The sequence below is a fragment of the Mus caroli genome, chromosome 4, assembly GCF_900094665.2.
Source record: "Mus caroli chromosome 4, CAROLI_EIJ_v1.1, whole genome shotgun sequence".
NCBI lineage: Eukaryota > Metazoa > Chordata > Mammalia > Rodentia > Muridae > Mus > Mus caroli.
The window spans coordinates 93,737,621-93,760,696 of NC_034573.1; the positions used below are offsets into that span (position 1 = coordinate 93,737,621).

At 40.2% G+C, this 23,076-nt stretch overlaps 1 protein-coding gene across 1 annotated transcript in view; it reads left to right on the top strand.

The window, feature by feature from the left end:
- Positions 1–899: 899 nt before the first annotated feature.
- The window catches only part of Lepr (leptin receptor), an 89,243-nt gene continuing 67,066 nt past the window's right edge, over positions 900–23,076 (top strand). Inside the window, exons 1-4 of the mRNA XM_021159648.2 lie at positions 900–1,380; positions 11,457–11,516; positions 15,760–16,089; positions 18,045–18,168. Coding sequence (XP_021015307.1) covers positions 11,477–11,516; positions 15,760–16,089; positions 18,045–18,168 — 494 coding nt within the window. The 5' untranslated portion in view covers positions 900–1,380; positions 11,457–11,476. The remainder of the gene's footprint in view (positions 1,381–11,456; positions 11,517–15,759; positions 16,090–18,044; positions 18,169–23,076) is intronic.

Consider the following 23,076-nt stretch of genomic DNA (forward strand, 5'->3'; position numbering starts at 1 on the left):
GACCATGTCTGCGGGGTGGGGTCCTATGACAGATTCCACGGGTGGGTGGCAGTTTCTGTAATGGCTCATCTCATGGAACAGGAGCTATGCTCTCAGTCCTGTGGTGGCTGGGTTAATTCAGGCAATTCACTTGCGGAGCCCGTTTTTGATGGCCTTCCTAGGAGAACGCTGGTCAAATTAACCTTGAGAGACCTTTGCTTGTAACTGAGGATTTACCCAGTCTAAATATCTCTACTCACTTTCATCTTTAGTGTTTCTCTTTCAGATCTACTGTACAGCTAGGAATTTTATAAATACTTATGTCCTCAAGTTCAAAGATAATAATGTAATACATCAAGTCCTCAATAAACATTCATAGGAAGTAAACAGATGAGTGAATCACATTTTGAGCAGAGAGCAACAAATGTACTTTGAGTTTAGATTCTGACTCTCTAAGGACAGATTTTTTCCATCTATCTATCTATCTATCTATCTATCTATCTATCTATCTATCTATCTATCTCTATCTATTTTGTAACCTGCTACGTCAAATGTCATTGAGTTCCAGGATGGAAAACGAAATGGTCATTAATCAACTAGATGCAGGAATGCCCTCTTTCCCTTTGGGACAAGTAAGGCTGAGGTGATGGCTGATGCACATCAGGGGATAGGGAGCTCACGATTTTCCTATTGGGATGGGAGTTCTTTCCTGGTTCTCTTTCCCACTTGGCACTTTCCTTGCGATTATTACTGCAGCATACCCCACACCTGCTGCTCTAAAGGCCAGAGAGGACAGAATCAGCCCTCATAGCTTTGCCCAAGCTCCCGCCTCGGCCACGCGCGCAGCGTCCCCGCCGCGCAGTCACCTGAGTGGCCAGTGCCCCGCAGCGTCGCGCCCGCGCACGAGTGGTCGGCACCTTCTGAGCCAGCGGCACAGAGCCCAGGCATCCCTGCCTTACACCACTCCGGGACACAGGTGGGACACTCTTCTAGTCCTCAATCCCTGGCGCGAGGCCACCCAAGCAACGCAGGACGCAGGACGTTTGGGGACCAGGCAGCAGACTGGGGCGGTACCTGCGGAGAGCCACGCAACTTCTCCAGGCCTCTGACTACTTTGGAAACTGCCCGCGGCTGCGACATCAACCCCTTAAGTCCCGGAGGCGGAAAGAGGGTGGGTTAGTTTGAAAGACACAAGGAAGAAAAATGTGTTGTGGGGCGGGTTAAGTTTCCCACCCTCTTCCCCCTTCCCGAGCAAATTAGAAACAAAACAAATAGAAAAGCCAGCCCTCCGGCCAACCAAAGCCCCAAGCGGAGCCCCAGGCTCCGGGGCACTCCTTTAAAAGGATTTGCTGCGGTGAGGAAAAAACCAGACCCGACCGAGGAATCGTTCTGCAAATCCAGGTATGTTGAGGCCATCTAAGGCACTGGGTGTCGGGGCGCGACGCTACTCGTGGACTCCTGCCTGCAGAGGAGTTCTTCCGAGGGGCCTGAAGGGTCTGTGTGTATCCAGACAGTGACGCAAGCGCAGCGACAGCGCTCCGGACCCAGAGATGTAGCACCTGGGTTCAGCTGTGGTTTCCGATTTATCTTCAGGGGTGTGTGCTTAGCCTAACCTCCATGGGTTTCTTGTCTATCACATTTAGAGGGTTGGATTCATTTCTGAGGGCGTTTTAAAAATACCTCAGGTGTGCCTCATATTAAAAATGTAGACTTCTGTAATTGCTAATCTTGCTAATTTCATGAAACTAAAAGACTCGATTGGTCTTGGGTTGGGGTTTTTATGTGCATTAACAATCAATGTTTTCAGGATTTTTCAGTTAATAGTGGTAGAGAAAACATGGCATTTGTAAAGAATTTGGAAACATATAATTAATACAAGAATAGATCACCTGGCACTAAAAGAGTCCTGTTACCTTTAAGCCAATGTCTGCAACACTGAAAAACTGAAAAGAAATAGGAAGAAAGAAGTACTGCAACTGCATAAATAACTTGTGGCTTTCACACAGTACTTTTTTTTTTGTGTTGTATATTTGGAAGAAAAAAAATTGTAGAAAGCCAAAATTTGTAGCTTTCTCATCAATGACACTGTGTGGCACTCATGGCTTCTTAGCATAAAGTTGTGCGCAGAATGTTTAAGAAGTGGTTTTCCAGACCACTTCAGAGTGTCTCTGAAATGAATCTCAATAACAGAGGCAGCAATTTCAGTGATATGTCTAATAATCTTGGAATGAATCCCAGAAAATAGTAAAGGTTAACTAAACAGATCAATCAGAAATTAGTACTACACACACACACACACACACACACATACACACACACAGAGTAGTACTATAACGTGGCAGTGTACTTTTTGCTTAATTTTTGAAAAACAGAACACCTTGACATATGTGGGTACAGAACGAGACAGTAGCTTTTTTTTTTCACCACATAAAATATTTTACTGTTGGTATTTTAAAAATTATTTGGGATTTAGACACTGCCAGTTAGGCTAGGCATAGAAGCATTTTTAGCTAATTTTGTTGACTATGGTCTAAAATGAAATAATGTCTTACCACCCACAAATGCTTTGTGTGCAATCTAAGAAGCAAAAGGACTTTGAAGTACTCCTTTATGAACACAGTTTAACTTATTTTCAGTTCTTTCACAGTTTAACTTATTTTCAGTTCTTTCTCTGTCTTTTGGCTGGGAAGGTCGTCAACCAGTTCCTTTGTGGTCCTCATAGTACCTCCTGAAGCAGAGGCTCAGTTCCTTTGAAACTGAGCAGAGTGAAGTGGATTCTGTGCTAATTAGCTAGGGAGTCTTAGAGCTCAGATACCCTGCTGGTGCTTGCTTGAAAAACAAGGGGAACACTGCAGACATCTGCCTCTTAGATCCAGGCCAGCTCATTCACAGCTCGGGGAGCTGTGGAGCTTGGCAGAGACCCTTTTCTCTTTTGCAATGTGGGGCTCTACTCTCCTATGACTTTATCGAGGAAAAACAGTCATTGCTTCGCACTTAGATCACTAATATAGGGCCAAATGGTTTGTGTTTGTGAAGTGGGAGGTCTTGGAAATAAGGGGGGAAAAAGCCAAAATAAATGAATTCTTTTGGCAGATACTGTATTGCATTTTTTTTTTTATCCTTAGAGGCAAACACTCATACTAAAAAAATATGTCCTGTGGAGTTAAAAATGAAGAAAAGGCTTATGCTCGTTTCAAATTCTTAAGATTTTATGTGACTTACAAATTCCAATTTTAATTAAATTAGAAAAGTGGGAATGTTCACCTACTGGCCAGACTTTGCACATACATGCTTTTGAGGGTTTCTATTTGGATTTGATCTTTTACAATTCAGACTATTCCTTCTGAAGCACACACCCACCACCATCAAGCAAACAGTGTGTATGTAGCTCAGGCTGACCTCAGACTCACTTCGTTGTGGAGGATGACCTTGGGTTTCTGGAGCCTCTGCTGCCTGGGTGCTGGGATTGCAGGTCTGGCCCACCTGGTGTATGTGGTGCTGGGAATCAAACCCAGGGCTTCCTAGGCAAGCACTCTGCCGAGTGAGTGGCACCTGCAGCTCTTTTAAGTAATATCTGCAAAAGATCTGTTGTCTTTTCACACCCACGATCTTAGTCTTTAGCTGTTTTTAACATTTGAACCCTGACAACTATAGGGAGAAATGCATAAGATGATTGTATTGGCTGGTAAGCCAAATAGCAAATCATTGCAATGGGCAATTATAAGCCCAAAGCTTTTCTACTCATTATTTAAGAAAGATGACATGATGATATCCAGTCTCAGTGCTTGCTTCTACCTGCCACCAGCCTGGTTTTGCCTATTTTAAAAGAAAAAAAAAATCATGAATGTTGAATGTATCTTTTTGTAGATTATTTAGGCTATATATTGTGTCTGTAATATTATTTTCTTCTCTTCCATTCAAAGCAAAATATTATTAATGAGCTGTTTATATTCTCTGTGTTTTTATTCCCCCCCCCCCAATTCATTCCTATCCAGTTTTGAATGCTCTGCCCAAGTTCTTCAAGGCCTAGGGAACTGTCAGGTAGGTCTCTGATGACATCAGCTTTGCCATTTGGTCTCAGTGTTCATTCCATTCCACCCACTGGCAGCCTTGTCCCAGCCGGGCTGTCACATCTTCTCCCTGATATCCAGGGTGGCATGGTTTGTGCTTCCCAAATGTCTTTTTCCCAGGCTCCACCCTTCTGTCTGCTTTGGTGGTCCCCTCTTCGGAGTCTTTGCTCTGCATTCTCTACTCTGGAAAATCCCATGTGATCTCTGTGTACTGAGTACTTAGACCATGGCAGTTCATGTCTTGGCTTCCTGCTCTGAGCCTTGGACCTCTTTCCCCAGCTTCCTGCTTAGCATTTCCTCTTGGCTGTCTAGTAGGCATTTCTATACATTCTATTTCAATATGTTCCAGATAGAATCTTCATGGTACGCTGTCTGTCATCCCTCTCATCTTATTTAGGCCCTAAACCAGGGAGTCATCATTGATCCTTTACATTCTATCATAGCTCACATATATCTTCATATACGTGTAAATAAATAATCTTTGCATTATTTTAGAAATAAACCCAAAATACAATCATTTCTTTTACTGCAGTGGCCATTACAGACTGCCCTTATCTTTGTATTATTCCAAGGGCCCGTTTATTAGTCTGTTTGTATCCTTTTTTCTCTTTAATCTATTCTTTAAAAAGTTTTCCTTTTAAAATACATGGTAGGGGCAGGGCAGATGGCTCAGCAGCTAAGATTGCTTGTTGCTCTTCCAGAAGACTGTGGTTCCGTTCCTGTCACCCATATTGGGCAGCTCACAATCCACTAACTCTTAATTCTAGGGGACTCTAATATCCACTTTTGGTCTCTGTGGGTATGCACATGCATGTGCACACACATATACAAAATAAAAATAAAGTTTTATGTATATGGGTACTTTGTCTATATGTATGTAAGTGTCTCTGGTGCCCATGGAGGCCTGAAGAGGGTGTCAGATTGATGACAACTGCAGTTATAGATGGTTGTGAGCTATTATGTGGGTGCTGGGAATCAAATCAAACATGGGGTGGGGGGGTCTGTGGAAGAGTTAACCACTGTTCTCTACAACCCCGAAAATAAAAATCCTAGTAAAACATACACATAGATCCTGACTCTTTTCTGCTCCAGAGACTCTGGTGGCTTTCCAGTTCTCATGTTGTCAAAGCCCAAATCTTTGTAATAATTACAAGACCCCTATGGAGTCTTGTATTTATCTCCTCTTCCTCCTCTTGGGCTTCTGGCTTTCCCTGAGTATATCAGCAACCATCTTTGTACTTTAGCTTCCTCTGCTTGGAGCTCTCACCTCTGGGATGTCTACGTGGTTTGCTCTGTTACACACATTTCCCTGACGTCTTTGTTCAAATGTCTCCAGGCAATAGTTGAACTTGCCCGGCTTCTTATTTTGCAATGTATATATTTCCTGTTTCCTTTGCTTTTCTCTCCACAGCGTTTAATTATGTTGTGAAATGCTGTGTGCGTGCTTCTCAGTTTCATTACCATTAGAATAAGAACATCATGAGGACAGAAGTTTTCATTTTGTGTGTGTGTTCCATTCAGTCTCAACTCTAGGACTTAGAAGTAGTGTGTCTGAATTGTTCAGGATTTTTGTTTGTTTGTTTATTTGCTTGTTTGTTTGCTTAATTTTGTTTTTTTCCTATGGATTGACTGTTCTGACTAGCTATTTTCATTGACAGAAATTCAGTGGTTCTTAACTTTCCTAACCCTGCAACTCTTTAATACAGTAATTCCTGTTGTGGTGACACTCCCCCCACACCGTAAAGTTATGTTGTTGCTACTTCATAAGTGTAATGTTGCTACTGTTATGAATCATAAGCTAAATATCTGATGCACAGGATATCTAATATGTCACACCCCTCAGGGTCATGACCCACAGGCTGAGAACTACTTCTATAGATGAAGTTATTAGTTACTTTTGAGATTACATCATCAAATAAATATGTAACAGCTATAACTTAAGGTAGGGAAATCCTAATTTAGGTCAAGATTTCAGAGGATTCCGGCCTTAGTTGCTTGTTTCAGTGCACTGCAGCAGACTGGCATGGAGGTAGGAGGGTGTGGAGGAAGACAACTGTTCACATCATAACAGACTGGAAGCAGCTAAAATAATACACCCTGTAGGAACCCACCTCCTTGAGTTAGATGACCCCACTCCCCAAACCTTCAGAATTTCCTGTTCTGTGGAGGTGTGGAGCAAGGGTTCAACTCAGTCTCTTGAGAGTCAAACTGTAAGAAGGAATAGAATACATTTACAAAGTTGAAATTCAATATGGATTCTTAGGGATTTTTTTTTTTTTTTCTTTTCACCCCACCTCCCACCCCTACTTGTTCCCTTCCATACTGTTGCTATAACAGAATGCCACAGACTGAGGAATTTATAACAAAGAGAATGCAAATTTAGTTCAGGATTATGGAGGTGGAAAATCCAACAACAAATGGCCACATGTACGGGGCATTTCTTGATGTATTACAACCTGGCAGAGTTGCAAGCAAGCATGAGACAAAGGCCAAGAAGGCCAAACCCAACCCAACCCAAAACACTCCAGCAATAGCCTTAACTTGTATGTGACCTTAGCAATTCTTGTTAAATCTTAACCTGCCAATAATGCTACAGTGTAGGCTGAGCTTCCAACATGTATGCTTTGCGAAACATTTTTTGAACAATGGAAGCTGATAATTCAGAATGCAACATGAATTTGGGTACATGGCACAAAATAAATTTTATAGGATAAAAGTAACCTTTACTCGCAGCACTTGTAGGAGGAGCTCCGTGACCGCAGCCAGTCTGGTCTACACTGGGAGTTCCAGGCCAGCCAGAGCTGCATAGTGAGACCCTCTTAAGTATAGTAATTATTTATACTAAATAACAGCCAAAGGTTACAACCAAGCAGAGATTCTCAGGAGCTTCTATAATGACGTTCTAATCGGCTTTTAAAAATGTGAAGTCATGTTTAAGAACAGCTGTTACCAAATGTCTGCCTCTTGAAGGCTAGGACAACTTAGTTTTTCCCAGAATTATATTTCCTCATTTTGCTTCGACTGACAGCTGTGATTTTGGGTGCCTAAACTATGAAAATTAAGAAACTATAAACAGGAGATAATCAAACAATTGTATGCTGTATCCACCAACAGAATTTCTAAGCCAAGTTGGTTGGTGTCTAGGAGATGAAAAAAGATAAATCGCGCACATACATCACATACATAGTTATGGGGTGTGTGTGTGTGTGTGCACAGAGCACATGCTTGTGCATGTAAAAGAAAGATGGCGAGAAAGAGACAGAACAAGAGAGAATGTGACCACTGACTCATTTTAAACAGAGAGAAAACCCACTGGCACATACATAAATATTCATTAATTGTAATTGTTATTATGTTTATAAGGTACAGCCTTTAAAACCATACATATTAATTATATTAGACCTTTGTGGGATAAGAACTTGGGTTTTAGAACAATGTCCATTGGTCACCCATGTGACTAAGGGAAGGAATTTCACCCAGAACTGATAGAAGGTTCAGACTAGTCCTTATCAAGCAGCGCTTAGGGCTCATGGCTTCCTAGTCTTTTGCTAACACATTCCTAACTTATGAATCAGTTCTTCCCTAGGATTTCCTATTGTCTTTTACTGCTTCCTTCACATGGCCGATCGATTGCCGCCATCTCCCTGTACTGACTGACAATGGGCTTTACCTTCCTCCCTGTTCTTCAGGGAAAGGGAAAGCACATCTTCAATTCACTTTTGGGGAACCAATGAACTTAAGTAAATAAAATAGGATTCACTTTCTAAATAGTTGAGTTCTTTAAATATTAGACTTTTAAGATATATGACCATAATTCAGTTAGACCTATTTTTTTATTTTAAATTATTTTATTTCTTTATTTGTTACTTTATTGATTTATGTGAACACATGAATATGAGTATGTCACAGCACGTGTGAGGAGGTGAGAGGACATCCAGTAGGAGTCAGTTCTCTCCTTCCACCCGTGGATCTGTCCTGGGGACTGAACGCATGCTGTCAGGCTTGGCAGCGGGTGATTTTGCTAACAGAGCCACTGTGCCAACCCCTGGTTTAAACATTCAAATTTTATTCTTATAAGAAAAGTACAAAAAAAATAAATATTTTAGTTAAGGAATTCTCTTTTAAGAGATTTTAAAAAAAAGATTTATTTTGTTTTATAGTTATGTGTGCAGGTCCCACCGAGGTCAGAAGAGGGCGTCAGATCCCTGGAATTGGAGTTCTGTGTGAGTCACCTGATGTGGTTGCTAGGAACCAAACTTGGGCCCTCAGCCAGAGCAGTACCCGTCCTTACCTGCTGAGCCATCTCCCCAGAACCCCTGTTTTCTTTTCCTTGCATTTTATCGGTGTCTCATGTGTGATACGATTTTTCTTACCCAAATATGGGCCATATTAGATCAGATTAAAAGTTGATAAAGGCAGGTTAATTAAGAGTCAGCTCTCCGGTAGGTTCACTGATGTCTCAGGAGCAGGTCAATGAAGTAACACATCCAGGCTAAAGCAAGGGGGTTTTATGAATCTTGGACAAGGGGTGATGATGCTAGGAGCTAGGATTGTGTTCATCCGTGGTCAAAAACTGAGCCCCCGGGAAGCGCTCTCAAATGAGTTACTGGAAACATGGAGACAAGGACATGTTAGCCCGCAGTTTTCTCTGAGGGGTGGGGGAGTTTTTCTGTGTGGGAGGGATTGGGGAAAGGAGGGCAGACCATCCTACCAAGATGATGGGAAATTTTTGTTTTGTTTTATTTTGTTTTGTTCTGAGATATGATGTAACCCTGGCTGGCCTAAAACTCACTATACCATCCAGGCTGGCTTCCATTTTTATGGCCATCTTACGTCTCTGCCCTTCTAAATGCTACCATTATAGAAATGTATCATCCAACTTGGGAAGAAGTCCTTTTTACTTTACAACAGATTTGAGAGGCCAGAGAGGTGGCTCAATGGTTAGGAGCACTGGCTGTCTTTACAGAGGTCCTGGGTATGGTTCCCAGCACCCACATCGTGACTCACTGCTGCCTGGAGCTTCAGGGGCACCAACATTCTCTTTTGGCTTCTTTAGGCATCAAGCATATTGATGAGAATGTGGGGCAAATTCCTATTCTTAGTGAGTGAATAAAAGTAGGCATATATAAAATTACAAGGGCACTAGAGATAGATGAAGCTGTAAATATATTTTGTTAAAATTTTGGCTCTTGAAGAAGCAGTGGTTCATGAAATCCAAATGAAATGCTTAAATGTCTTTTATTTAAGTATGGAATACAGGCTTCTTTAGCAGACAACGCAGAAACATTAGTAGCAGATGGAGCCACTTGCGATATTTGTCAAAGCAAGTAGAAGGCCAGAATTGGTTTTCTAATTTACAAATGTTTCCATAGGCTCGGAGATTGGAGATCACTGGAGCCAGTTGTAAATGACTTTTGCTCCGTCTAATCCCTCATTCAGACACTAACTGAGACTGTTTTGTTTTATATTTGTGGATTTGGTAGATCAAAATGACAACGTAATCATTAGTTATAAAAATGAACCGTCTGATCTTCCTCTGAAAACCCATAACGTGATCACTCAGTAGAACAGAGAGTCTGATTTTCTTTTGTTTCGAGTTTATAGTAACAACAGATGAGCAATCGATGTATTTACTAGGCCCTCAGTGTCGGGTGCACTCTGCAGGGTGGGTGACTGACTGAATAGCTAAAAGTCCTCATGCATTCCTTTCAGATCAGGTTATGAGTGAGCTTCCGGATTCTCTTTAAAGATTTCTTCAAATTTTGTACATTTTAACCAGTCATTTTTCTCTGCCTAAATTCCTAAATAGCTTTAAAGAGCATTGTTTGTAAGCTACAGGGCTGTATATCACCTAGGTTAATGTATTCAACAAATATTTACAAGTACCTACTATGTTTCTAAGAAAACATAAATACATCTTATTTTTTAAAACTCAAATATAGGTATGGGGGAGATGGATCCGCTGGCAAAATGCCTGCCACATAAGCAGAGAGACCTGAGTATTCACTCCTAGAACCAGTGAAAAGCTGGAGACAGTGTCATCCTCTTGTAGGTCCAGTGCTGGAGGGCTAGACACTGGAGGGTCCTTGGTGTCCATTGGCCAACCAGCCTGGCTGAATTCATGAGTTTCAGGTTTATTGAGAGACCTGTACCAAAAAAGATACAAGTGGAGAGTAGTTGAGGAAAGACACCAACCAAGTCAAGGTCATGCCACCACATGCAAGCACACCCAAATGGATGCCTCTCATGTGCCCATGTGTACACATCCACTAGCAGGTACGCATAGCACACCCTCATACATACACATGTGCATGTACTACACACACTACACACATGCACGTAACATAATGCACATATGTAAACACAAATGCACATATGTAGAGTACATTACATATATATCACATACCCTTTGTGTTGGCTAGTTTTTTGTCAATGTGACATAAGCTGGAGTCATTTTGGAAGAAGAACTCTCAATGCAGAAAATGCCCTTAACAGATTGGCCTGTGGAAAAGCCTGCTATGCAACGTTTTTGATTGATGATTGATGTGAGAGGGCCAGCTCACTGTGGGCATTGTCACCCTGGGTTGGTAGTTCTGGGTGCTGTAAGAGAGCTGGTGGATGAAGCTGGTAAGGTTCCTGCCTCCAGGTTCCTGCCTCCAGGTTCCTGCAGTTTGTACCTTAACTTCCTTGATGATGATGGATCAATCGTGTGGAAATACAAACGAGATAAACCCTTTGGTCCCAAGATGCCCACAGTAATGGAGCCCCTCCACTATACAAATACTCTGCTTAATATTCTACACTACACTACACACACACACACACATTCTTGTACACACATACATATAGACCACACATATACACCACATACTGCATACATGTATACACACTATATACACATATAAACATATTACAAAATACACACAACCACACATATACATCATACATACATACACATATATACATATCACATATACACACATATAATAGGCCACACATATGCAACACACATGTACACCCCAAACACATATACATAGCATACACCCCATAAACACACCATATACATATACAACACATACATCATATCCTATCTACACCACACACACATATGAACCATACATTCACATATCACACACATACACACACACACCCCACATAATATTCAACATATACACCATAATACTACCTCACACTACAAACACATACACATATGACACACATACACACAAACCAATATATTTAATATGAAATGGTTCTCTGAGGTTGACCCAATATATTTGAACATGCAAGTTTGAAGACTTATTTGTAATCTTTTTTCTTTTGTTTTTTTTTTTTCCTCCTATGGACTGCCAGTACATATGAATTTTTCTATGTGTACTGATTTGTGTTTGATTTATTGTTTTCCAGGTGTACACCTCTGAAGAAAGATGATGTGTCAGAAATTCTATGTGGTTTTGTTACACTGGGGTAAGTGGCACACACCTTTGTGGTTTGGGGATGATATTACTATAGATTGGTTTCTAAAGAGGAACTTTATGTTGACTGATACCTGGTACTTTGTGGTCCCAACCCATGCCTATGAATAGCTGTTCTGTAGTTCCAGGAGAACATTTTGTTTCATTTTATCTATTTGATTTTTTGTGAGATTGGGCAGTTAATTGACTATATTTCTAATGAGATTTTTAGTTCATACATTTCAGTTACCTTGTTGGATTTTATTGGTCTTAGACAACTTTTAGAATTTCAAAAAAAAAGTAATAGACTTTTAGCTGCACATTAAAGCTCCATAGAGAAACAGAACTGATGCTGGTAATAATGTGTGTGTACATGTGTGTACACATATGCGTGCACACACACATTAAGATGTTTATAAGCAGCTGGATCATGTAATTACGAAGACTGAGTTGCTCTGAGATTTGCAGTTGGAAAACTGCAGACCCAGGAGACCCAGGAGACCCAGGAGATCCGATGGTGTCTAAATGCAAAGGTTTGAAACACACACACAGACGCACATGCATATAACTGTATTCACATGTGTAAAGACAGGTTTACTTCTGCAGTAATGACAGTATGTGCTCTGAGGGATATTATCAAAGAATGGTGCACACCTTGGCTAATGCTTGTCAATTTTGTCTTTTTGAGAACTTCCTTTCTAACAGGAGTAGGGTGATGTAGCATTGTGATTTTTGTCTTGGTTTATCTGGTGATTAGTGAAGCTGAACGTTTTCATACACACACACACACACACACACACACACACTACCACTTATTTGTGTATATGTATATATATATATTTGTTTTATTGTCTTGGTGCTTTGCCAGCATGTATGTCTATGTATCACATAGTGTCCATGGAGGCCAGAAGAGGGTGCATGAATCTCTGGAACGAGAGTTACAGAACTTTGTAAAGCTCCACGGGTGTGCTGGGTTCTCTGGGAGAGCAGCAATTGCTGCTAACTGCTAAACCATCTCTCCAGTTCCTTGTGCATCTTCTCTTGGCAGATGTTTGCTTGTGTCTTTTGAATATCTTAAAGTACAGTTATTTTTTGAGTGCTTTTCTTTTTTTCTTTTTTCTTTTGTTTCTATAACAGCTTTATTTTCAAACTGGAAATAACCTAAATGACCTTAGACAGATAAAAGAATAACCAAATCATGGTAAATCTGTAGAAGGAAATATTAGTATACAAAAGTAAATATGTACAATATGGATGAGTGTCAAATATTTTAAGTTAAAGAAGACAGGAAAATTGCACATTGTATAATTCTTTAAAATTCTATGTACTAGAGCTTTAAGGGATGCAGTTTAGCCAGGCCTGTAGTCTAAGCCCTCAGAAGTCTGAGACAGGAAGAGCAAGAATTCAATGCAAGTCTGATCCACATAATGAGTCCCTACCCCTAAAAAGATGCAACCTAACTTATAGTGCCAGATAAAGCACGCCCAGATTTAGTAGGGGAGGGGCTTTCATGTGGAAGATGGAGGGGAGGGGACAAGGACTGTTTCTGAACACAGTGTGTTCCCATCTTGGTGAATGGAAAGACAAACAAGCTCAGCTGAGAGATGCAAGAGTGGAGACAGTTGTCCTGTAAGAATGGAAGCAGCTGCCCTGCATGCAGCATGCAAGGAGAGAGAGCAGGATTTTATTGGGGGAGGGGGGATGCCCATACATACCCACTGTTGAGCATGCTCAGTTGCAAGGTTAAGGAATACATTTTAGAATACTTTTAATACTCTAAATTCATACATGTATAAAATGTATCTTTGTCATATTCAAGTCTCCATATTCCCAGGAACTATATCTCCCTCCCAACTTCATGTCCTTTTTTCCCAATTAGTGCCACAGATATGTGGTCCTTTGTTTATTTTGGATGTGAGCCCCATATTAGACATACAGTTTATAGACATTTCACCCCATTCTGAGGTTTGACATATGAACAGTCGCTCTGTTGCATATGTCCTTTGCAGTGACGAATCTAGAGTTTGACATAGTCTTTGTCTATTTTTGCTGTAATGGCCAGTGACGTAGGAGTCTGTCCCAAAATATCATGTAGCTCCGTGTTGGTGTTTCCTGGATTTACTGTAGCTTTGTCATAGTTGTAGGTCTGCTGTTTAGGCTACTGACCCATCTTAAATTAATTTTGTGAATGATGAAAGATGAGGATATTTCCTCCCTCCCTCCCTCCCTCCCTCCCTCCCTTCCTTCCTTCCTTCCTTTCTTTCTTTCTTGGCTTATGAATATCCATTTTGCCCAGTGCCATTTACTAAACAGACCATTAATTCTGCAGTGCATTTCTGGCAGGCCGTTTTGTTGAAGCATAGTTGGTTCTGGAAACACAGTTATTCCTGAGTGCGAGGTTGTGAACCATTGACTCAGACGCCTATTATGTCAGCGCTGAGCTGCTTAAGCTATATGACTTGGTCCTGTGTTTGGAATCAGACTTCTTCTGTTTCCTTCCGTCAAAACAGGGTTTCTCTGTGTCACACTGGCCGTCCTAGAACTTGCTCTGAGGACCTCTGGCATCAAACTCAGAGATCTGCCTGCTTCTGCCTCCTGAATGCTAACTACAATTAACACGCATGCTCTGCCATGCGGTTTTGGTAGTCCTTTATGGTTCCATATGAATTTTTGTATCGTTCATTTCTATTAAGTATGTTTTTGGCATTTTGATATGAATTGCATTGAATTTCTGCACTGATCTGGGTAGTAGTTTTTTTTAATAGATATTCTTTCAGGTTTATGAAAATAGAATATTTTCCTATTTGTGTTGTCTTTTTTATATCCATGTTTTATAGGTAGTGTAGAAATCTTTCGCTTCCTTGATGCTTTTAAAAATGTAGTTATTATAAATGGGACCTCCCCTCCTTTTTAATTCCAGTCCCTTTTCTTTTGAGATAGGGCTCTCATGATGTTGTCCAGGCTGGTCTTGAAACTGATGGCCCGAGTGAACCTTCTGCCTCAGCCTCCTGCGTAGCTGGAACTACAAATGTTCTATAAATATCTCCTGTGTTTTGATGATCATTGTCATCTAAAGTCTACAGCTCATACCAGGATTCATTTTGTTCATCCTGTCCCTTAGACAAATGCAAGATGATCTTTCCCCACTGCTATAGAAATCAGCGTCCCTGCCTGCTTATTCAGCCTTCTGCTCCACTGAAGTCCTGGCAAGCAGTGGCCTTGGTGGCATCATGCAGATGTGCCATTGTGATGGCTTCCTGGAGATATACTTGTAAATGTCCTATGTCCCCCATGGCTTGGTTTTATACTTCTCTTTTGAACTGAATATTATGCCTTTGTCTGAATTATGCGGCTTATTTATCTATTTAGACATCAAAGAACATTTATTTATCTATTTAGACATCAAAGGACATCTTTCTTTATACTTTCTTCAAAACTCTCATTATATACAAATCCATATACAATTCTCAGAACTCTCTGTGTTGGTGAATATACACAGTGAGAAAGTCATCAGATTATTTGGGTTCATATGTAAAATGAAGATGTATAGCCAGTCAATTGTTTATTTTCAAAAAGCCCTTGTTTAAAGGTAAGTGTAAAACGTGAGGTTTTTTGGGTACAGTTCCATGAGTGTTCTTAGTTTTATGTTTAAAAGGTCATGGATCATCCACAGTATGAATTTCCTGGAGGGAATGTTGTTTTGGGTCATTTCCTGGTCAGTGCATGGGGCGTTTCCTGTGACATCATACATCTGGAGGCTCCTGGGAAGCTTTAGGAGACCTTCAACTGTCTCTAAGTCAAAGACAAACTCTCTCCGAAAGCGTTCAGTGACAATTGTTAACACACTGTTGTGAGTCTTTTAATGAATTTTGAGAGTGCTTTAGTGCTTATTGATAAATTAAGCACTCTGATATTCCTTATTTATTCTGAAAAGTTAGATAATTTTCATATAAAAGGGAAGAAAATTGATGTAAATTTTTTCATACTAAAATGTAAACTTGTTAGATTAATGAGGAAAATTGATGCAAGAATTTCCAGAGGAGAGGTGGAATTAGTTCAGTAAATGTATCACATTCTCAAGTCTACTTCTCTGGAAGGTAGAAGAAGCTCAGGGTTGTTTATTAGACTCTGATCCAGCACTCTGAAGGTTAAATATTTCTACTTGAAAATGCTCTACCATTTAATCTCAAGTACTTCCCAGTTAATCTTCATGACAATGATGGCTTGCTTTCTCTGTCTTTTTGCTGTCCTAGCAGAATTTCTTTATGTGATAGCTGCACTTAATCTGGCATATCCAATCTCTCCCTGGAAATTTAAGTTGTTTTGTGGACTACCGAACACAACCGATAACTCCTTTCTCTCACCTGCTGGAGCCCCAAACAATGCCTCGGCTTTGAAGGGGGCTTCTGAAGCAGTTGTTGAAGCTAAAATTAATTCAAGTGGTATCTACGTTTCTGAGTTATCCAAAACAGTCTTCCACTGTTGCTTTGGGAATGAGCAAGGTCAAAACTGCTCTGCACTCACAGACAACACTGAAGGGAAGACACTGGCTTCAGTAGTGAAGGCTTCAGTTTTTCGCCAGCTAGGTAAGTACTTTTATGCCCCAAATATATATAGTGTTGTGTTCTGCCTGCATTCAGTAATATGTTTCAATTCTGTGAAACTGCTATGGATTAGATGTCTTTTTATGTAATTAACATATATTATAATTTTTATGTCAGTATTAAAATTAGGGCTCATTGTGTAACTAGTAAATATGCTCTGATAGTTTTATATTCTATAAAACTGTCATTAAGGGAACTCTTTTTACCTGTAAATATACTGTTTGGGGTCTAAACTTTCTTGGAAGTAGAAAATGCACACTTTAAATTGATAAAATATCAAATTATTAACAACACTGTTGAAGTAACTAAATTTAAAAATATTTCTGAATTATAATGAATTATGCAGGCTAAGAATCTCTCTGAAATAATACATGTTATGCTGAGTGAGTTTAATTGTTGTCATAAGGATTTTACACCCCGATAACTTAGTTAATTTTGTATATGAAAATTAGAACAACAAAATTATTTCTAAGTTTTTTGAAAGGACAGAGAAGACTTAATTGAGTCAATTAGATGAAATGACTCAAAATATGGGAAAATAGATGTACGTAAGTAAGGAGTCTTGTATAGTGTTAGTTGGGATTTCACAGTTGATGCTAATGACCCCTCAGTCCAGATAATCCTTCAGATTGACCTCTGTAATGGAGAATGCTTAATGATATCCCTGGTCTCTACCCAGTAATAAAGGAAATATCTCCAGCCACCATAGTGGCATGTGAGAGACAAAGACATGCAGGAGGATTGTCAGCTCCAGTCCAGCCTGGACTACAGAGTGAGACCCTGTCTCAGCAAACAAAACAAGCTAAAGAAATCTTCAGATGTTGCCAGATGTTCCCCCATCTACCCAGTTGCTCATTTTTGATTATGTGGAAAAAAAGCACCCCATGTTTAAGCCAGTTTAAGAGTAAGAAAGGTTTAGAGAGATGGCTCAGTGGGTAAGAGCACTTGCTGCTCCTGAAGAAGGCACAGGTTCAGGTTCTGCCATTCAAGTCAGCAGCCTCCGGACCACCTCTGACTCCAGTACTAGATGATCTGATGCCTAAGTTAGTAAGAATAATTTCAATTCAGTTCATAAATAGAAGGAATGCCTTAGTCAATCTATTGATTTTTAAATATGATAAGAATGAGCAGAGCCTTAGTAATGAGTCTTGAAGGATAAAAACGTTATCACATTCTTTACTTCTGGAGGGGAAATTTCATAATTTTGTATGAAAGTGGCTAATAAGCAGGTCATTTCTAAGGGAACTGTTTTTGTGACTAAAATGAGTAGGGTAAATAATAGCTATCATTCATAGATTCACAGTAAGATTTCAATTTGTTACTCTGCCACATAGGTCTCTCCTTCATACAAGGTGCTCAGCAACTGGGAATACGTCTCATTTGGAGAAATATGTTAATGTTGTCTCAAGTTAGTTTTGTCTTGTTAGTCATAGATTTTTTTTTTAAAGATTTACTTTCATTTTTTGTTTACATCCATGTATGTTTTTCTGTATAAACAATGGCACATGTGTTCAGTTGCCCGTGGAGGCCAGAAAATGTTCTCCCATCTCTAGGAGCTGGCCTTACAAGGGGCGACAGGTAGTTGTCTTATTTGATGTAGTGATTTCCCTTGAAAAGGAAACATGAACTGAGGGGAATAAAAGGGCGTCCCATCCTGTTTAGGTGGCTTGAGATTAAAATGAAGTTGAGGAATAATAATTGAATTTCATTCTCTGATTTACAACAGGCTGGGGTGGGATGGGGGCCTAAGGGACTAAAATGAGGGTCGAAGACACTGAGTGGCTCACCTAAGTACATCCCTACCCAGGCCTGCTTTCCCCTCTCAGAATGGGTAGCAGAAGTTGTATCAGAACACTGCTAAATTCAATTTAGTGCTTCTCTTTCACTGGGTTGTTGAGAGTGTTTTTCAGGTTTAATGCAGTTTATTTTTAATGCAGGTGTAAACTGGGACATAGAGTGCTGGATGAAAGGGGACTTGACATTATTCATCTGTCATATGGAACCATTAGCTAAGAACCCCTTCAAGAATTATGACTCTAAGGTCCATCTTTTATATGATCTGTGAGTACCGATGAAATTAATTTGGCTGGCTGTATGACCTGATTTGTTTAAAGCACAGAAGTGGATTATGACCCTCTCCCATCCCTGCACCTCTTTTTGCAGCCGTGTACATTGTAAAGAGTGGTTTGGATGTCTTTTATACAACATCTTCACCATTAGATTTCCCCTCTCTTTTCCTGTTTGTTTAGGCACAGAGATACTGCAGATATGGATGGACAAAAAGAAATGTGGATGTTGTCAGATATGCCTCTGTGTGAATTGCCAAATGTGTTTATTATATAAATTACCCCATGTTCTTTCTGATGCATCCCCATCCACTTGCTAGATGTGAGAGGTTTTTCACTGTGTACAAACCACATGAAAAACATTGCCAACCAGAATGGCTTTAAAAACTTGATATTGGTGAAAAGAAGTTAAATGGATGGGAGTTGGAGGTGTGTTAAAAGGACTGTAGTCTTGTTGAGGGACTGATGTGATGGAGAGAATGAAGAGCTTTCTAATGAGCTGGTGAATTCACGAAGCCAGTAGAACTCAGAGCCGCCATGGCAGGAGGACTTGGGTTTCTAGGCAGTCCCCCTTACAGGGGCAGCCTTTTGGGGAGGGCAGCTAGATTAGAGATGTGTCCAGGAGAACACCCACATTGAAAGAGCTGATAATGCTTCGTTAATGACATGGAATGAGGAGGAAAGTGAAGACCCTAGTTTCCACTGTGTGCTAGTTAATTGAACTGTCATAAGAAAAAACAATAGAGTTTTCATAGAGCTCTCTATTTTAAAGATTCTGGGAGAGGGCAATGTGCTTAAAATGAAACAAACCTTTCACTTCTATCTTTAAAAACACCTACATAGTAAGACGTAAAAGATAGAGAGAAGGGCTTTAAAAAGTCATCTTCTGGACAGGGCACGGATATTGAAATCACAAACTCACAGTGGTTGTGGTTGCTTACACTGAACCTGTTCAAGGCTGGCTCTGTCAATAGTCAGTCATGGGTGTGTGAGGGTTTCATGGGGGGCGCTCTACTCTATGTATTAGTTAATTTTTGTAATAAAACATCATGACCAGACCAATTTATAAAAGAAAGAGTTAAATTGAGCTTATGGTATCAGAGGATTAGGGTCCATGATGGCAGAGCAAAGGTATGGCAGCAGGGATAACTCACATCTCAAAATGCAAAGTAGGAGGCAGAGAGTGCCTTGGGAATGGTACTAGTCTTTTAAAACCCCCTTTGAAAGCAAACCCGTAGTGACACACTTCCTCCTGCTAGGCCATATCTCCTAATCCTTCCAATAGTTCCACCAATTGGGAACCAAGTATTCAAATATATGAGTCTGTGGGGGCCATTCTTATTCAAATAGCCATACCCTCCATGCTGAACTAATAGCTACAGATAAATTCTGGGAGAGGAGGAGTCATTGTTTTTACTTGTGAACCCCCTGTTAAGTCCACCAGGCTCTAGGATCACTCTGGTGGCCCTGGTTAATGTCAGTGGGTCACAACAAAAAAGACATGAATTATTTATGTTTAGTCCAGGTATTTTGAAAGACATGTGCTCATGGGTAAGCACACATGTCCCTTCTATCTTTGGTCTGAAAAGCAGGTAGTGAAAGTGCACCTCCTCTTATAGCACAGCTGAAGCTCTAAAGCTGTATCTAAACACAGTGACACTGTACTCACATATATAAAATAAACAAAAATAAAAGAATCCAAATTCCAACAGGAAGTGCTGGTGATAAAAGGACGAATGAATGTTTGTGAGGCCTTTAGCCTGTGCCATAGTTACTTGTTGGCTTTTTAAACAATGTGTATTTTGTCAAGTGGAATTCAGGTTGTGCTACCCAGATGGCCATGTGAGCTATTACGTACATTGAGCCCCTCTGTGGTCTCAGTTGGTGGCTAAAGTGATTTTAAGGTAATTCCTTTGATGTGTGCCATTCTATTTGTATGAAAGAAGGAAAATTATTTTTTAAAGTGATTGAATAAAGAGACCCAGGGCTTGAGAAATTTACAGCTAAAATTTAAGTAAAGTTTAGTTGATTTCTCTGAGTCACTCTGGTCAAAGGGGACCACTGATTAGATAATCAACTCTAAATCCGAATAAGGACACTTAGTCTATTGCATTTCTCCTTAGCACTTCCTTTCCCACCTTATACCAGGAAAGCTTTATACTGACTTCTTATACATCAAACCCTTGGTGATTCATTGTAAGCCATAGGCAATGGGCCTTGATTCCTATTACTTCAGTATGCATAAATCATTATATAATCCATCATATACTTAAGGAGAGATCTCACATGATCACCTCAATTGATACAGGAAAGATCTTTGACAGAGTTCAACATCCCTTTGTGGATGAAAGCTTTGAAGAAATCAGGAATAGAAGGAAACCTCAACATAAAGACCACATATGACAGACCTATAGCAGTGTGTGCATCTCCGTGTGTATCTATATTATTTATATGTGTGTTTGTAGATCTGAGTCTATAGAGGGGATCATGAGATGAGAGGAAAATATCTTAAGGAAAGTGGGAAGTACAATAATGAAATACACATAATTGGAAAGCAAAAGTGGAGAACTAACCCAGGTTAGTTCCCTAACCCAGGTTAGGGAAGCAGCTGCAGAGGAGAAGAGGCCATATAGGAGCACTGGAGAAGGAAATGGCTGAGACCAAAGTGGACAGGCACATAGCTATGAAGAAGTTGCAGTTAAACCTAGTACTTCGTATTATTACCTAAGCTATAATTAAAAATAAAAGAAAGCCTCAAAAAGGTATAAAAAATGAAAAAAAAAAGAAAAACCAGCCAAGAGGAAGTGTCAAAGTGTCAAATATGAAGAGTTACTGTCTTCATCTCTGTGGTAGACTATTGGTTCATGAGACCTTGGACCCCACACCCATCTGTAAAAGGAGAAAGATGCTGAGTTACAGATGTCCCCCAACAGCTGTGCTCCCAGTGATGCTGCTTTCCCTCTGTGCTCAATGACCGTGCCTGTAAATAAGAAAGGAGAGTCAGGGCAGTGCGGGTGGTGCTTGGTCCTGTACAGCTAAGTTAGCCATATTAATTTATCTTTAAGATATACATAAGAGAGCTGAAAATATAAAAGTAACTACACTTGTAGAAATACTATATCTGTACCTCCATGGCTGCCTTTGTTTGTGACTAGTAATTGCTGAGACAGGACTGAAAGGTCAAGTTTGACAGTCCTTGCACCTGGGATACATTGGCTTACCAGCCAGATACATGGGGGGAAAATCATAATTAGATTCTAGTTAATTTCCTTTTTTGGCCAGGTTAGAGAGGGAACCAGCTAACCAAATTATGATCTAGCAGATTTCACAACCAACTGGTTGCACTGGTTAAATTTTGTCAATTTGACTCAAGTCTAGACATACTTGGGACGTACTCTCAGTGAGGGGCTGCCTCCACCTCACTGGCCTATGTATGTGTCTGTGCAGCGTTTTCCTGACTGCTGGTTGATGTGGAGGGCCCAGCTCTCCTGGACAGTGCCATTCTGGGCAGGTGGGCCTGAGTTAGATAGAAATCAAGTGAAAAAGCAGCAGTCCTCTGTGCTTTCTGCTTCAAGTTCCTGCTTTGAGGATTTTGTGGACACATTCCCCCATAATGGGCTTGACCTGTCCACCAAATAACCTCTTCCTCTCTCAAGCTGTCTTTGGTCCTTTTTTTTATTATTATTTAATAGAAAAGAAAGCTAAAACAATCTAATTTTTAAATGAGAACAGTCATGATCATCAGTGGAATATACTTCCATAGGGTGGATGGATAAATCCCTGACCTGTATCTAGTTGTTAGGGCATTCAGTCTCCCACTTGCGGCTCAGTCCACACAGGCAGTTACTCTTTGTGGCATAATCTGCCAGGAGTTCCAGACCTAGTCATAGTCCTTGTATGCTATATATCCAGGGTCATCCTTTGCCTGGGGTCGGATGTGGGGAGTTGTAAAATAGCCTGCTCAGAATAGAAGCTTAGTGAGTTATCTTATCCATGTTTAGATTTTAAAAATCAGTTCTGGTGTCCAGTCATCAGTGCTGGCTCCATTTCTGGGTGGGAAGCTCTTTGCTTTTTTTTTTTTTTTTCATCAGTGAGGAATCTCTGCTTCTAGGGTGCTTATGCCCAGAAAGGCAATTTCTTCTGAAAGGCTGAGGGCTTGGAAGCCAGAGAGAACATACGTTGTCCTCTGTCCAGATCCTGATTCCAGGCTGTTGCTTACTGTTGAGTGTCATGCTGGGATCTTTAGCTTCTAGATCTAACCCCATTTTGAAAACCACGTTAACATCTCTGAATGCTTTTATACTGCTAATGATCTTATGCATAGTGCGTTGTATGGCAAAGTTTTATAATTAAGCTTACTTACTTAAAAATGTTGAGATTTACTTTAAAATAGTAATTAAAGGCATTTTATTTTATTTTAAGGAAATCGCCCCCTTGTTCCATTAAAATTCACAAAAGACATCTTTCAAAGTGTGAGAAAAAAAGTATATTTTTCCAGGAGCTAAAATCTGATATTTAAAAAGGATTTAAAAAAAACCTATAAATATGTCCTCAAAGGAAAAGCATTGTTTGAGCTCAGATATTAATGTTTGTCTGAGCACTTGAAGAAGGGAAGCTCTGAGAAATGTGATATTCTGGGACTGCTTTAGACGTTTATTTTAGACCAGGAAGTTCTTTCTTTCCTTTTGTAAGGTCCCTACTGTGTCCAACCAAATTCTGAGCTGAGTGTGGGTAATAGTGTTTACCACACACTTTTTTTCCTAGAGAGATGACATACACAACTATTCACTCCAGAGAGGGCACCCATGGCAGACCAAAGTGAGGACACCATCAAGGGCCAATTTGGTCAACCACTGAGTTTTTTGGGGATTAAGTATAGGAATATGGGTGAAGGGTTACTTAT